Source organism: Aplidium turbinatum, chromosome 1, assembly GCF_918807975.1.
Source record: "Aplidium turbinatum chromosome 1, kaAplTurb1.1, whole genome shotgun sequence".
NCBI classification, from domain to species: Eukaryota; Metazoa; Chordata; class Ascidiacea; order Aplousobranchia; family Polyclinidae; genus Aplidium; species Aplidium turbinatum.
The window spans coordinates 60,097,795-60,110,950 of record NC_137472.1 but is presented as its reverse complement, the minus strand read 5'-3'; the positions used below and the strand labels follow the sequence as shown (position 1 = coordinate 60,110,950).

General features: G+C 39.1%; 1 protein-coding gene across 1 annotated transcript; it reads left to right on the top strand.

Annotated features, from left to right (window-relative positions):
• Positions 1-2,964: 2,964 nt before the first annotated feature.
• LOC145779299 (uncharacterized) lies at positions 2,965-12,174 on the top strand. The gene is made up of 3 exons (XM_082590848.1): positions 2,965-3,228; positions 9,507-9,615; positions 11,032-12,174. Exons 1-3 carry the CDS (start codon positions 3,003-3,005, stop codon positions 11,228-11,230), a joined length of 534 nt encoding a protein of 177 aa, XP_082446974.1. The 5' UTR covers positions 2,965-3,002; the 3' UTR covers positions 11,231-12,174.
• Positions 12,175-13,156: the final 982 nt, after the last annotated feature.

Sequence of the window (13,156 nt, the reverse complement as noted above, 5' to 3'; positions counted from 1 at the left end):
AGATGTTTTCAGGTAAATTGAGATTTAACACTGCCGAGATGATATACAACTTCTCCATTATCATGGATTAATGTGCTGATTTAAATGCTACCGGAGCTTAACATTCAACATTTTCAGCTATCCTACTATATACAGTATTTAACGTAAATAGACACATTAGGCTACTACAGGGTATGACAAAAATTGTTTTTGCAAGATCAAGCAGAATAAAATGCAACAACTACTCAAGCAAATTCATCCAATTATTCAAGTCTGCTGGGAAAACAAACTTGTTTTGCCTCTTTGTGGTTCAACTGATTTCAGGAAATGGAAGAGTCATGACAATGTCCTTTTTGGGAAAGGAGCATTCATCTCCATCTTTGAATGTGAATGTTGGTTGGTCAGTTGCTGGATCATTCCTTCCCTTCTTTAAAAACTTGCCTTCACATTCTCCAGTTGTAGGCTATCATCTACACACTCGACAAGTCCTACGTAATGAAGAATTCTTTTTTTCCCTGTAAACCCCACCAGCAAATAAGCTCCTTCTGATGGTTCAACAATAGGCATATCATCATCACTGTTGTCATCACAGATAGCCTGTAGTTCAGTTGAATTATCGCTTTCAGTATCGGTTTCTTCGTCTGGAATTAGTCTTTTCTTTGGTGCTTTTTTTGCTAATTTTGCTGCATGTAAAGATTCTAATTTTTCTTTTTCTGGCGTGTCTGTAAGAATTCGAGTTTTAGATCTTTTACGACCTTTTCGTGTTTGTTTTCTTGGGCCTGCAATTGGCAGGGGAACGATCTGTGCGGGTGACAAATAGTTTCCATTATTATGAAAGCTGCTTGTGGTCAAATGATCAAGATCATTGCTAGTTGTAAGACTCTCTGCTCCACTTAACTTTGTTGTACTTTCTTCATGGTCTGTATAATTGGTGCCATGCTCAGATGTCACATTTGGCCGGTAAGGTAAGTTGAACCATGGTTCAACTTACCTTTATCTGAATGGTTCAACTTTCCCCAAACCTGTGTTGCAACTTTGAAGTAAATTCTCATCAAAACAATAAAACCTAGGTGTACAAGCTTAAGGGAAAATATTACAGTGGTACTGCCTTATATATTAGCTACAATATCATATAAATATACGTTCAACATTAGAACTTATAAAACCGAACATACTTTTTTTAATTTTTCACTTTTACCTCAACAAATTCAGTACTGCTCAGTCACTACCAAACCACTGCAGCTTTCTTCATGATTCCTAGAATAAAATGGCGTTCTGAACTGACTTAACCAATAGGTGACGCACAAGAATTTCTTTACGAATTTATTTAGACAAAATAAGGGGTGGTTCAACTTACCCTCCGGTTCAACTTACCCCGTTCTCCCCTACGGTTTACAAAAACAAGAATTTAAGAAAGTTGTCTTTTTATTCTTTCGCTTTCGTAAACCTCACTCTTTTTTTCCTTACCGTTTATGCCGATACCTCAGTAGGTTTAGCGCGTGACTTCACGAACGAAAAGAGTTCAAGATCAAGCGACGCTGGTTCGACTTTCAATGAAAGTCTTTCATGGTGTGCGCTTGAGCAATACATAGCCTATCAAGGACAGCGTCGCCTACTGGATGGAATAATTGACAGACAACAACAAGCGGGAATTTCACTCTGTCAAACTTAGAAACCGGCCCTGCGTCAGTGGTTCAAAGCCTCTACAAGTAGGTTATGCAATAGTGCCAGGATTAAGCTTTCCAAAAATCTTTCTCAATTTCAAAGTTAAAGATTTTTACATTCAACATGTGGAGTTGTGGACATCAGTGTCTATTTATGGGTGTTCACATGTTTTTAGCAGGCTACACACACTAAGTTTACTCATTAGCTGTTCAAATCATATCAATATAAACTGATGGGATATGATATAAAGAATCTGTACAAATCAAGCTTGTGTTTGAAGCTTTCTAAAAAAAAGTTAACACACAAAAAATTGCCACTAATGAGTAATGTTCGCTCTCTCAGCATGAAGTGCTTTTGGTCACAATATATAGTTGTTGAACCATAGGCATACTATGCCGAGTAACGTGATCAAGTTTAACATCTTCAAGTTTATTACATATAGAAACACAAAACTACGCAACAAATTAAGTATCGAACGTTTTCGACATCACAAGATGTCCTCTTCAGGAATAATATACATACAGCTTAACTACATCTGAAAAAAAATACAATGGTTAACTAAATTTCTTAGCCAGGACTCGGATTAATGATAGATAACTAAACTATGTTTTTATGTTGGCGTAGCGTACTAAGATAGACTAAAGGAAGCTTTGCCATACTAACGGAAAAGAAGTTTCCTAGTTTGAAAACCTTTCTTGAATAGTAGAGGGTTATAATTGCAGGATAAACCGGATGAAACCACGCAATGCAAATACTAAGAATAACACGACGAGCTCTTTATAGGTGAGGCTTTTTTAGAAATGGATTTAAAATTTTGTGCTTTTAGCACAATGTGGCATTTGCAATAAACTACTTAGACATTTGATCACAAGAGTAGGCCAATGTTAGCCTATGCAATCAACTAACTTTTTCTGAAGCTATTGTAGATTGGTGATTGATGAGTTTTTCCCTTATCCAGAGTTTCAAAATTCAGAAAAAATATTATTTGAGATAGCTTAGCTTGGTATGAACTATAGTAGGCTACACTGGTTCTTACAATCAAGTTGTTGGGAGTTTTGTTGTTGTCGTGGTGCTATTGTGAAGCTATTCTTACATAAAGTTATTATCGTAGGCTATCCATTGAAGTAGGCTAATCGTGCACGATTTCATGGTGATAAGCTACAACATTTGAATGGCTTCCAAAAGCACAATAGTCACTGTCTTGTATAGTGTAATTTTAGTGTAAATATACTTGAAAAATGATTTTGTTGCGTCTTTTGCAGTTTATCGATGCTTTATCTCTTCTAAGGTAATACAGTATATGCTTGCTTTCACAGCGTCATTGAGAGGACTATAGTCGTACTGAAAAAAGGAAAACCATGAAGCCTGTTATAGTTTTACTTTGTTTTTTGCTTATCTTAAATGCGATAACTTCAACATACTCTGTACAATGCAAAGTAGGTGCTCATTTCATACTTCCCCTCTTCTCCGGCTTCGAACCGATCAAAAGTGTGTTTTCAACCGTCGAGTGTCCAGGTGTGAATACTCGGTGTCTCAGAGCGGATATCAACGTCACGGCTCGTAGCACTCCATTAGAAGGGTCAGGTAACAATATTTTTGATGTTTGTTTTTCTTTAATTGTCTGTCCAGGCATTGACGGCCTAAATCAATGATTCTTAACCTGGGCGCTACTGCTTCCTTGGGGTGCAGTTCCATATCCGTCAATGATTTTGGTGGCTGCGCATTGGGCTATCCTTGACCAGGTGATGGATGTATTGAATGCTAGATTCGAATAAGCTTCTTAAAACGAAAAAAAACACCGGTATCACATGTTGGAGAACTAGACCATGCGCATTGCACAAATCTGTCAGTATGTACAGATTTCAATCATTTTTACATGCAACAATAAAATATCGTCAGACTAATAAAATAATGGCGTAACTCATTTTTTCTTGTTTTGAGAAAATCGAAAAAAACTGTCTACACGGTTGTTTTTATCGTATTTATTGTACAGTTAAACGAAAATAGCATGTCGATGCAAGTACAATGAGCATGTATACTTTGATTTGTTTCATTTTGCATCCCATAATGTGCTGGGGTGACTTAGGCTATTTTATGAATGCACTGACATGACTTTATAGGCCATTTGATATTTTGACTTTATCAATATGAGTTTTTCAACGGTGACATAATAACAGTGATAATACGACTAGAATTAACAGGAAAATTTCTAATAGCAACTCCAATCTAACGATAGGAGTTATATTTCATGCTAGACTGCATATTTCGCCCAAAAACAGTTCACAGTTGGCAAGACAAGCTGAATAAATTATCAGTAATGAGGCAAATTATCAAAAAAGGAGTGGCACAATGTTGGCATAACATGTTTCATGGATTGGAGATCATTGTATTTCCTCAATTTGATTGGAAGATGGCTTGAAAAAATAGGAATCCATGTAGTGTCGTCTAAGTTTGTTTGTGACCGCTGTGGCAGATCCTCCCATTGTGCAGCCTCACATAATGGGACCTTGTACAATGCCTTTTCACTGCTGTCATGATTTCGGCCTCTAAGATCATGAACCGTGGGATCTCCGGCTTTCTTTCCAGGCCTAATACTCAACAAGCATCATCCATCGATTTTCATAAAATCATTGTGTTGTATCCTCTGTACATTGTTGGGATGCGGTCTGACCCTGGCATTCTGGATGATAATTTCGTAATCTCTCGTCGTAAAAATGTTGTTTACCAATTTTCGCTCGATAATACTGTGCATGCTATCGCATTCCATTTGAGTGACACCAGCCACGAGGTCCTTCTGAGTAATAGTGATGTCATGCTTCCATGCAAGGGCACAGTAGGCACTAGAGACATTAGAGTTTCTATTTTGATATCCACACCCATCACTCCAAATAACTATCTCCTTCAAACCGGGGCTTCCACAAATTACCCATCCGAAATGATTAAACTGCAAGAAAACGAATACTTCACAGCGAAAATCACTTTCTGTTTCATTCCAAATAGAGCAATAGGAAGGTGGGGCAGGACGGGACACTTAACTTTAATCGATGTTTTGCAGAATTCCTTTTTATCAATATCGGTAACTTTGGTATCATGTTATTTCTATTGCACACCACTACCAACCAGCAAGATACAAAGACTCAGTTAGTATCGCATGACCTTATAATTCACAAAAACAAAAAAAATTAATTTGTCCCATCTTGCCCCACACCTGGGGCAGGACGGGACGCGTATTGTTCATATGAGGAATCACCTGTAAAACCACAAATCTACTGATAATATCTTGTAATTTCAAAAATGACTTGCATTTACAGCACACGTAATTACATCAGGGCAAAATAACAGACTACTTTTTTCCATAAAAATCACATACAAAATTGCCACGCCCATTATAAGCAGAACAGATGTCCCATCCTGCCCCAAGCAGCTCTGTCCCGTTTTGCCCCAATGACTGACATTTTGAAATTTTCTGTTTGTTTATTATATATGCAACTCACATCTAAAAAGTCAGATGCACCAAAAAGCACTTTTATTACTGTATCTCCAGACCATGTATCATCTTCCAAATTTTTCTGAAATCATGCTAAAATGTGAAAAGTTTTGATAAGATTTCTTATAGCAACTAGCCTCTAATCAGTTATCTTGTTGCCACGACCACGTTTTTTCTCTGAACATCTCTTTTTTTTGCAAGTCATCGAGAATCATGGTGTCCTTTAACATCTAAATGGGTAGAGGACGCTAAAGCTAATACTTTTAAAAATATCCACGGTGTCCCGTCCTGCCCCACGTCCCATCTTGCCCCACCTTCCCCCTAAGCATCTTTTGATTCATTGAATAGTATAAAATTGTGTACCTGCAGCTTGGTTTTATAGTAGGCTACATAAATAGGCTACTGCTTGCCTTAGTTTTAGGACACAAAAGTACAGCCTGTAAATCCATTGTCCATACGGATTTTACTGTGCTAGCGGACTCTTTGTCTTCGTCTTCTCATCTCAAGCTTCAATCTTCAACTTGATATGGTCATCGTATTGTTTCTTGGTAATAATACTGTATTTGAATGAAACACACACGTCGCACTGACCCTTACGTGGTATGAACAGAGCACCCGGCAGCCCGTTGCAACCAGTTCCCCTGAAGCTGCACGTTTCGATGTTATTGGGCCACAGTGGACATGGAGCTGGCCAAGAGTGTGTGCGTGGCCCTCGCGTAGTTACGACCACCGTAAATAAACATACAAGCAATTGGCCTAAATTGTTTCAATTTGGACCTGGACCAAACAAAGCCCAATGGCGATGATATCACGGGTAGCGGGGACAGGCTCGGTAGAGTTGGAAGCCTCCAGCCTGGTTTCACATATTGGTGGCGGATATATGATGATCGTCTCCCAGTGCCTTTTGCCCACGTCTTTTCCATCACAGACTGGGCCTCCAAAGCCACATACGACATCACCATCCAAACTCAATTTGAAGATCAACCAATGCTCGGACACGAGCTGGAGCCGACGATGAAAACGGAGAAGTTCTCATTATGAAATACTTTCCTAAAAAAGGCTGTGCTCAATGGTAGTATTCCTGGTGATTCAGCAAGCTCTTTAGCTTGTGGATAAGAACTTCAGCTGCATGGAGATATGGGCCCAGGAATGGAACGAGCTGCCACATATCTCTCCCCAGTTTTCAGTTATACCAGCACTCTCCATCCTTCTTGGAGCAGACCTCTCAAGAAATGCATGGGTCACATTGAACAGGATCAGATGTGACGTTGGCTGCACTGGAGCTAATCTGCTTAGGTGGGGGTTGCATAATACGCCGATATGTGTCTGCGGAGCGGCAGAACAAACAATGCAACACATACTCCACGAATGTCCCATCTTACGGACCCAAGTGAAATCATTGGTATTCGACAACTGGACGCAACTACCGTATCATGGCTGCACGATGAGGCATTGCCAATCTAAGCTACTACAAGTCAAACGAGAGAAGAAGAAGCAAGCTCTTTGTATTGCCGATGAAGTTGGGTTATGGTATAGTTCCAGGGTAGGCCTACAAGATTTTCTTCTTTCTGTACATTGTGACCTTTCTACATTAATGGGAATCTACAGTAGGCAAGTCATTGAGAAATTTCGCCAAAAAGTGATTTTCCTCTTTTCCCACTTTGGCACATTTAAGCTACCTACACATAAAAGTCAATTCAAACGTTTTAAAATCTATGTTTTCCTATGTTCTCCTTCTCCCATCTGTGAAACTCAAGAATGATGGCGAAGAACTCAGCAACGAGCTTATGAAGTCGCTAAGTGTGATATTAAGCTGAGAATTAATTAGGTACCGTATCCAACAATGACTTGCTACAAAAACCTGCCATGGGTGCGAGAAGACTCCGAGAAACGGCGCATTGAGAAGATCTGACCTGTATCACAGTGTAAGATGATAAGTCGCACTACCAGAGTGCTAGGAAAATGAAGCTTCTCAAAGGAACAGAGAGAAAACAGATAGATTTAAGTAGGGCGGTTACTTGAGAATGGCCAAGATTACGATACATAGAATAGAAAAAACATAATTATTTTGTGCTAAATTAATCGTCTTGACTTGTGATAAAGCGAAAGCTCTATTTCTGTACAATTTAGATCGTCGTCTTCTGACCATCTGCTCTGTTGGAGGAAAGCTTTACTTCCAGCAAACGATTAAAAAGATTTGTAAAATGGCCTAAGTCATGCGTTTGAGTTAGGCCATTTAACATTTTTACGAAAATACCACTTTCCCGTTAACGTAGGTCTTAGAAAATTATGTGGCAGATGCGCTACATTTTAGGGACCTACAAAACACTAATATCTCAATTTCGTCAAAAAGTGAGTTACGCCATTATTTTATTAGTCTGACGATATGCACGTTTCGCAAAACAACACCTAATTTCACAATGTAGATATAGGCCTAAATAGGCTAGCCTAGGCCCTATATCTACAATTGTGAAGTAGGCTAAGCAACGATCATGCTTCTAAAAGCGAAACTCAATCTATTGCGGCAACTAATTTGCTCATAGTTAGACATAGTGGCTCTGGTTCGACTTGACTAAATAAAATAGATAGCCTAAGTCTTTGAAAAAGCACAACCTGGTAGGCCTGAACCGCCTGATGGCTTTGCTCAACAATTTTTAAACTTATGCTATACAACTTGTCTCACAAGTTAGACAAGTAGGCTACAGTATTACAAAATTATATAGGCCTACCTTTTCTACCTTAATTGTAGAGTATTAATTTGTTGGTATGGAATTAAGATGTTGAAAATGTAGTTCGTTTATTAATTTTTCTGAAGCTTTCTACACTCGTAGTCTACAGGCCTACTGTATAAACTGTCAACAACACTATTTATTTTCTTCCGTAATGCAATAAGTCAATAATATTGTCTATGATGCATGTCACTGGACACCATTTTAGCAAAACAAATTGATGGTTGAAAGCCTACAATCCCTAGATGATGACCCGAAGCAAATGCCTCATTTGCCTCTTTAGTTTATCACTGGTCAATTGGTCATCCTTGAATTGACCAGACTTAGATTGTCTTCCTTGCCTTCCCGTCCACTTAATCTAAATCTTCAACTACTGGGTGTAAGCCTGGATACGATAAACAAAAAAACATCCTTAAATTGTGGTAGGCCTATAGTGTAGACCAGGGGTCACCAAACTTTTTTCTCTGAGGGCCGGGTTGCTGCGAGATTAACAGCTGCGGGACGGATGCAAATTGCGAAAAGATATATATTACATAACTATTATGTAGAATCTCCATTGACTTGAATTGAGCACAATAATTAACAATGTCAAAGATGGAATAGCAAAGTAGTGATGAAAATCGAAAGGTTGCTGGAAAAGTCATCCCCCGCTGTGATACACTACAGGGTATCGTGCTCTTGAAACAACATTACATCTTTCCAAATTTGGCCTAGGTTGTCCCCATTTGTGGTGGCCTAATGATAAAAACAGAACACCAACATGTAGGCTGCCTGGTGGAAAAATGTACAAATTCAACATACAACAACGAACTATAAGAACGAAGAAATTTCTATTACACAAAAAGGCAAAGCCAAAGACGGTTGCCTATGCCAAGGGAAGCACGTGTACAGAATTTATAACAGTGTCTGGCAGTTTTTCTATTACCGATGGCGGTATTATAGAAAAAGTAACTTATTGTTATAAAAACAATTCTTATTGTAGGTTTAGAATCTATAATAATTTGTATCTACGACATCTGATATGTATAATAATTAATTTACGATACCAGCTGTTGTTTCCGCAGCATGTGGCGGGCCGGATGAAATTAGTTCGCGGGCCGGTTCTGGCCCGCGGGCCGTAGTTTGGTGACCCCTGCTGTAGACCAAGCTATTTTTATTATGTTTATGATATAACCAGATATATCTACGCACTTTTTAAAGATTCAACAATCAACATCACAACTCACAAGGAAGTTCACAATCAAACATCAACGTCTGATGTTCGTTTTGGTTTAGTTTTTGGTTTTGAATTTTATCCTCGGACTAACCAAGCCTTGATTGGTTATTTCTGGTAGTTTCGCATACTTGTAGGGGCTTTTGACGCAGGGTCGGTTACCGAGATTGACAGAGTGAAGTTTCCGATTGTTGAAGTCTTGTTGCCGGGAAATTATTACATCCATTTGGTGCTTCTGAATGTAGAGCTTTCCTTAGAATGCGTTGCTCAAGCGCACATCCCGACAGTCCAACCAGCGCCGCTTGATCTTGAAACTTCTTCGTTCACGAAGTCACGCGCTGATCAACTGAGCTATCGGGGCGGGCTGTATGTATTCTGTTTGTATTTACAGCGTAATATCCACCATTACTAATTAAAGCTTTAACTTTTGCAGTGATATACGCTATCGGCATGTGCGAACCAAGGTTGCTCTGCTCTTATACGTCATGTGATGCATTCAATGCATTTCTCGGCAGTGATTTCACCAACGCTTGGACCATCAAGTAAAGATTTTTTTTCCATTGAGTAGGCTAGGCCTATGCTTGAAAATAATTTTTGTTCAAATAAATGTTAATTAAATTTTGTTGTAAGTAGGCCAATACCCATTGACAGTGTTAGTTCTTCTTTAATGTGAGACAGGATTGTTCAGTTGTTCACATTAGGGCAGGTGGTAGAAAGTTGAGCTTCATCAGTTTTTCTATGCTATGAATTCCATTTGCTGCCTTGTTAATATGGCATTCAAGAACAACATGGGCAGCAGTCTGTTCCTCTGCGCCGCACTCCCAGACCGATGAGGGAGCCAAACCTCACTTGCACATATTGGAATGGAACCATTGATGGAAGCGGCCGATTCCTGTTTGAATTCTATTGAGCTTGACTCAAGTCGGCTGGGGCAGGTTCATCCCTGTGTTAGTGTGTCGCGGGCAATTGGATTAAGCCATCGTCTGCAGACGTTGTAACTTATCAAAAAAAAAAAAAAACGGTTGATTAGCTTTCTTAACTTGTCTGTCTCGTTAGCTCAGCGGTTACGCGCCCGGCTCAAGATCACGCAGCGCTGGTTCGACTCTCGGAGTATGCGTTTGAGCAACGCAATTTCTGGATTGCTCTCCATTCAGCGGCACCGAGAGAATGGAGGAATTCCCCGGGAACAATACTTCAACAATCAGAAAACTTTACTTTGCCCATCTCGGTAACCGGCCCTGCGTCAAGAGCTTCTACAAGTATGCGAAACTACCAGGAATAACCTGTCAAGGGTTTGTCAGTCTGAGGATAAAGGTTCAAAAACCAAACCAACCAAACCAAACCAAACCTGAGAACACACCGCTTTGTCATCATTTCCATAGTCGGAACATAACAATAATAATGCCTACATTCGTGGTCGGTTATGGAAAATGCTAGGCGAATTTTCAAGCGTGCCCCTTCTATAGTAATACAGCTTAACGAAACGCATTACTGCATTACTTTTTTCGAAATATTGACTTGAATTTCCAATGATGCAGCATCCACAGTCTGAATATGAAAAATATAATGTCATAAAACAAAATATGCCTGGAATAAGAAACCACAAAAGAACGCATGCTACTGCAGCGCAAATGGTGCTGAATACTTGTGCATCTTATTAGGTGACGAAGTTTAAACTAGTTCAAATTATTTCAACTTTTTGTTTTCCCCTTTTTAAACTAGGTCCAAACTCAGCGGCTCTATCCACTTTTAGAATTCGGGGGGGAGGGTGATTTTTAGATAGTGGGCTAAAATCGTCTTAGTTAATCCAAACCACTCCAATAAGAGGGGGGTGATCACCCCCCTCACCCCCCATTGGATATAGCCCATGGGTCCAAGGCCTCCGATTTACTCTACTAGCCTATATAGGATAGCGATAAATTCTGTTAATGTTTAAACACACTTTTTATTATTTTTAGTTCTTGCGACACGGCTTGTTGCAACACAAACAATTGCAACGCAGAAACCGCTAAAGTTATCGGACCGAACGAGAATCCAGAAGCTGTCTATCTTTCCAACGACGGAACTGGCAGTGGAGCATTGAAGTTGGCTCTCAACTTCAGTATTCTTGCTACCGCTGTGCTGTTGAGAGTTGCTGTGATGTTGTTTAATCTATAGGCTAAATGTATCACAGACGTTGTTACCATAATGACTAATTACCCCACAATAATTTTGGTTGTGCTATTTAAAGCGTTAAAACAGCGCATGTTGATAATTCAAACTATATAGGTAATTCAAACACGAAAATGAGGATAACATGATTACAATTCGGCAATATGCTCGCCTGGTTCGCAAGCAATCCGTGAAATGTTTTAATGTGGATCGTATTGCAATGATGTGACAACTCAGGTGTAGAATAAACATTTTGCACCGGGCTACTGTTATTAAAGGAGTCACCACAGTAGACAGGCCTGTGATAAAAATATATATCTTTGAGGTCAAATTTGTGGAATATTGATACATGTTAATTTACACTGTTTGGCATATTGCAAAAACATTAAGAAACTTAGCCTGTGTGTATGTCTTTGAATTTTATTCGAAAATATACAAAACTAAATAATCTCAATGGGTTCAACATTTTATTACACAAAGAAGAACACCATAAATAAAAATAAGCTCAAACGTTTTTGACACGTAGCCTAGGCCTTCTTATGTTCTCATGAGGAATTACTTTACATCTGCAATAGCTACACATAAATATGAAAATTAGATAAATCCGACTATGCACTATACATATATGTTTACTGTAACTGCCAACGATACTCAAGACTGAAACAGCACACACTCAACAAGTGATACAAGAATGATTGCGAGTAAATAACATGGGGGGAAACAGATCACATGAAGTGTAGCCTATACTACAGGCATGTGACACCAATCAGAACACACACAAAAGCAAGGACGAGCTAAAGGACAAAAAGAGACAGATCGAAATACAAGACAAAGATTATCATTTTTCCTGTTAGGCCTGCGTGTCGAAAACGCTTGAGTTTAATTATGTTGTTATTTCTTTATGCAATAAAATGTTAAACCTGTTGGAGTTACTTTGTTTTGTTCTGTCTATGATGCCACAAAGCAAACTCTCTAGCACAGCTTTATTAGAAAACGAAGAAAGAAATTGCAAAATAATACCTTTTTAACTCCTGTTTTATGACACAAAAAAGAAGAAAAAATGTTACAAATAGTGAGCGCATTTTTTTTAGTCTTAGTCTATTGGTTGCAGAATGGTTGTTAATTTTTATTGAAAGTTTGATTGAGTAGCGGTATGCCCATAACAAAGTTGTGTTTCCACGTACCCTTCCCGTGGTAAAATGTAAAGGTACTTGAATCCAAGCATCGGGCATGAGAAAATAAGATTCTCATTATATTAAACCTTCGGTACTAACGAGAGTAGGGTGGCCAGTTCCAATCTCTCGGCCACCTTTACTTCAGCACCTACGCCCACCCAATTTATTACACTCTGGGTAGAGGTGAGCAGTGTTTGTCAACAACCAGCATAAGCCGGGAGTCGAACCAGGATTGCATGATTGGAAAGCGAGCGCCTTACCTGCTGTGCCGTCGCACCATCCCTGCCGGTGGACGTCTGCTATTATAGCGACGTCTACGCCTTACCGTAGTAACAATAGCAACGATAATTCCAACACAACAATGCTCCACTTGTCTCACTGTAGAGTAGGGTGGATCAAAAATGGCAAAAAAAAATTTTTTTCTCAATTTTAATTAGCTAGATATGGCAAAAGTTGCCAATATATCACCAAAACACAATGTAAAAAATTGAAGAGGTTTGAACAAGTTTTTGATCTCCCCCCGCGACATACAAATTTAGGCACTTATCCATACAAGAACTGCATGGCAATTTTTTTTTCGATTTTAACTCGCTTTGCAGACATGGCAAAAGGTTCTAATATAACACCAAATACAATGAAAATGTGTGTACTTAAGAGTTTTGACTTCACCCTCTTTCAGCATATTAATTTTAAAGTGACTTGGCTGATGGACCACCCGCGGTTCCAACAGGTAAACGCCTATTAACCATCACCATCT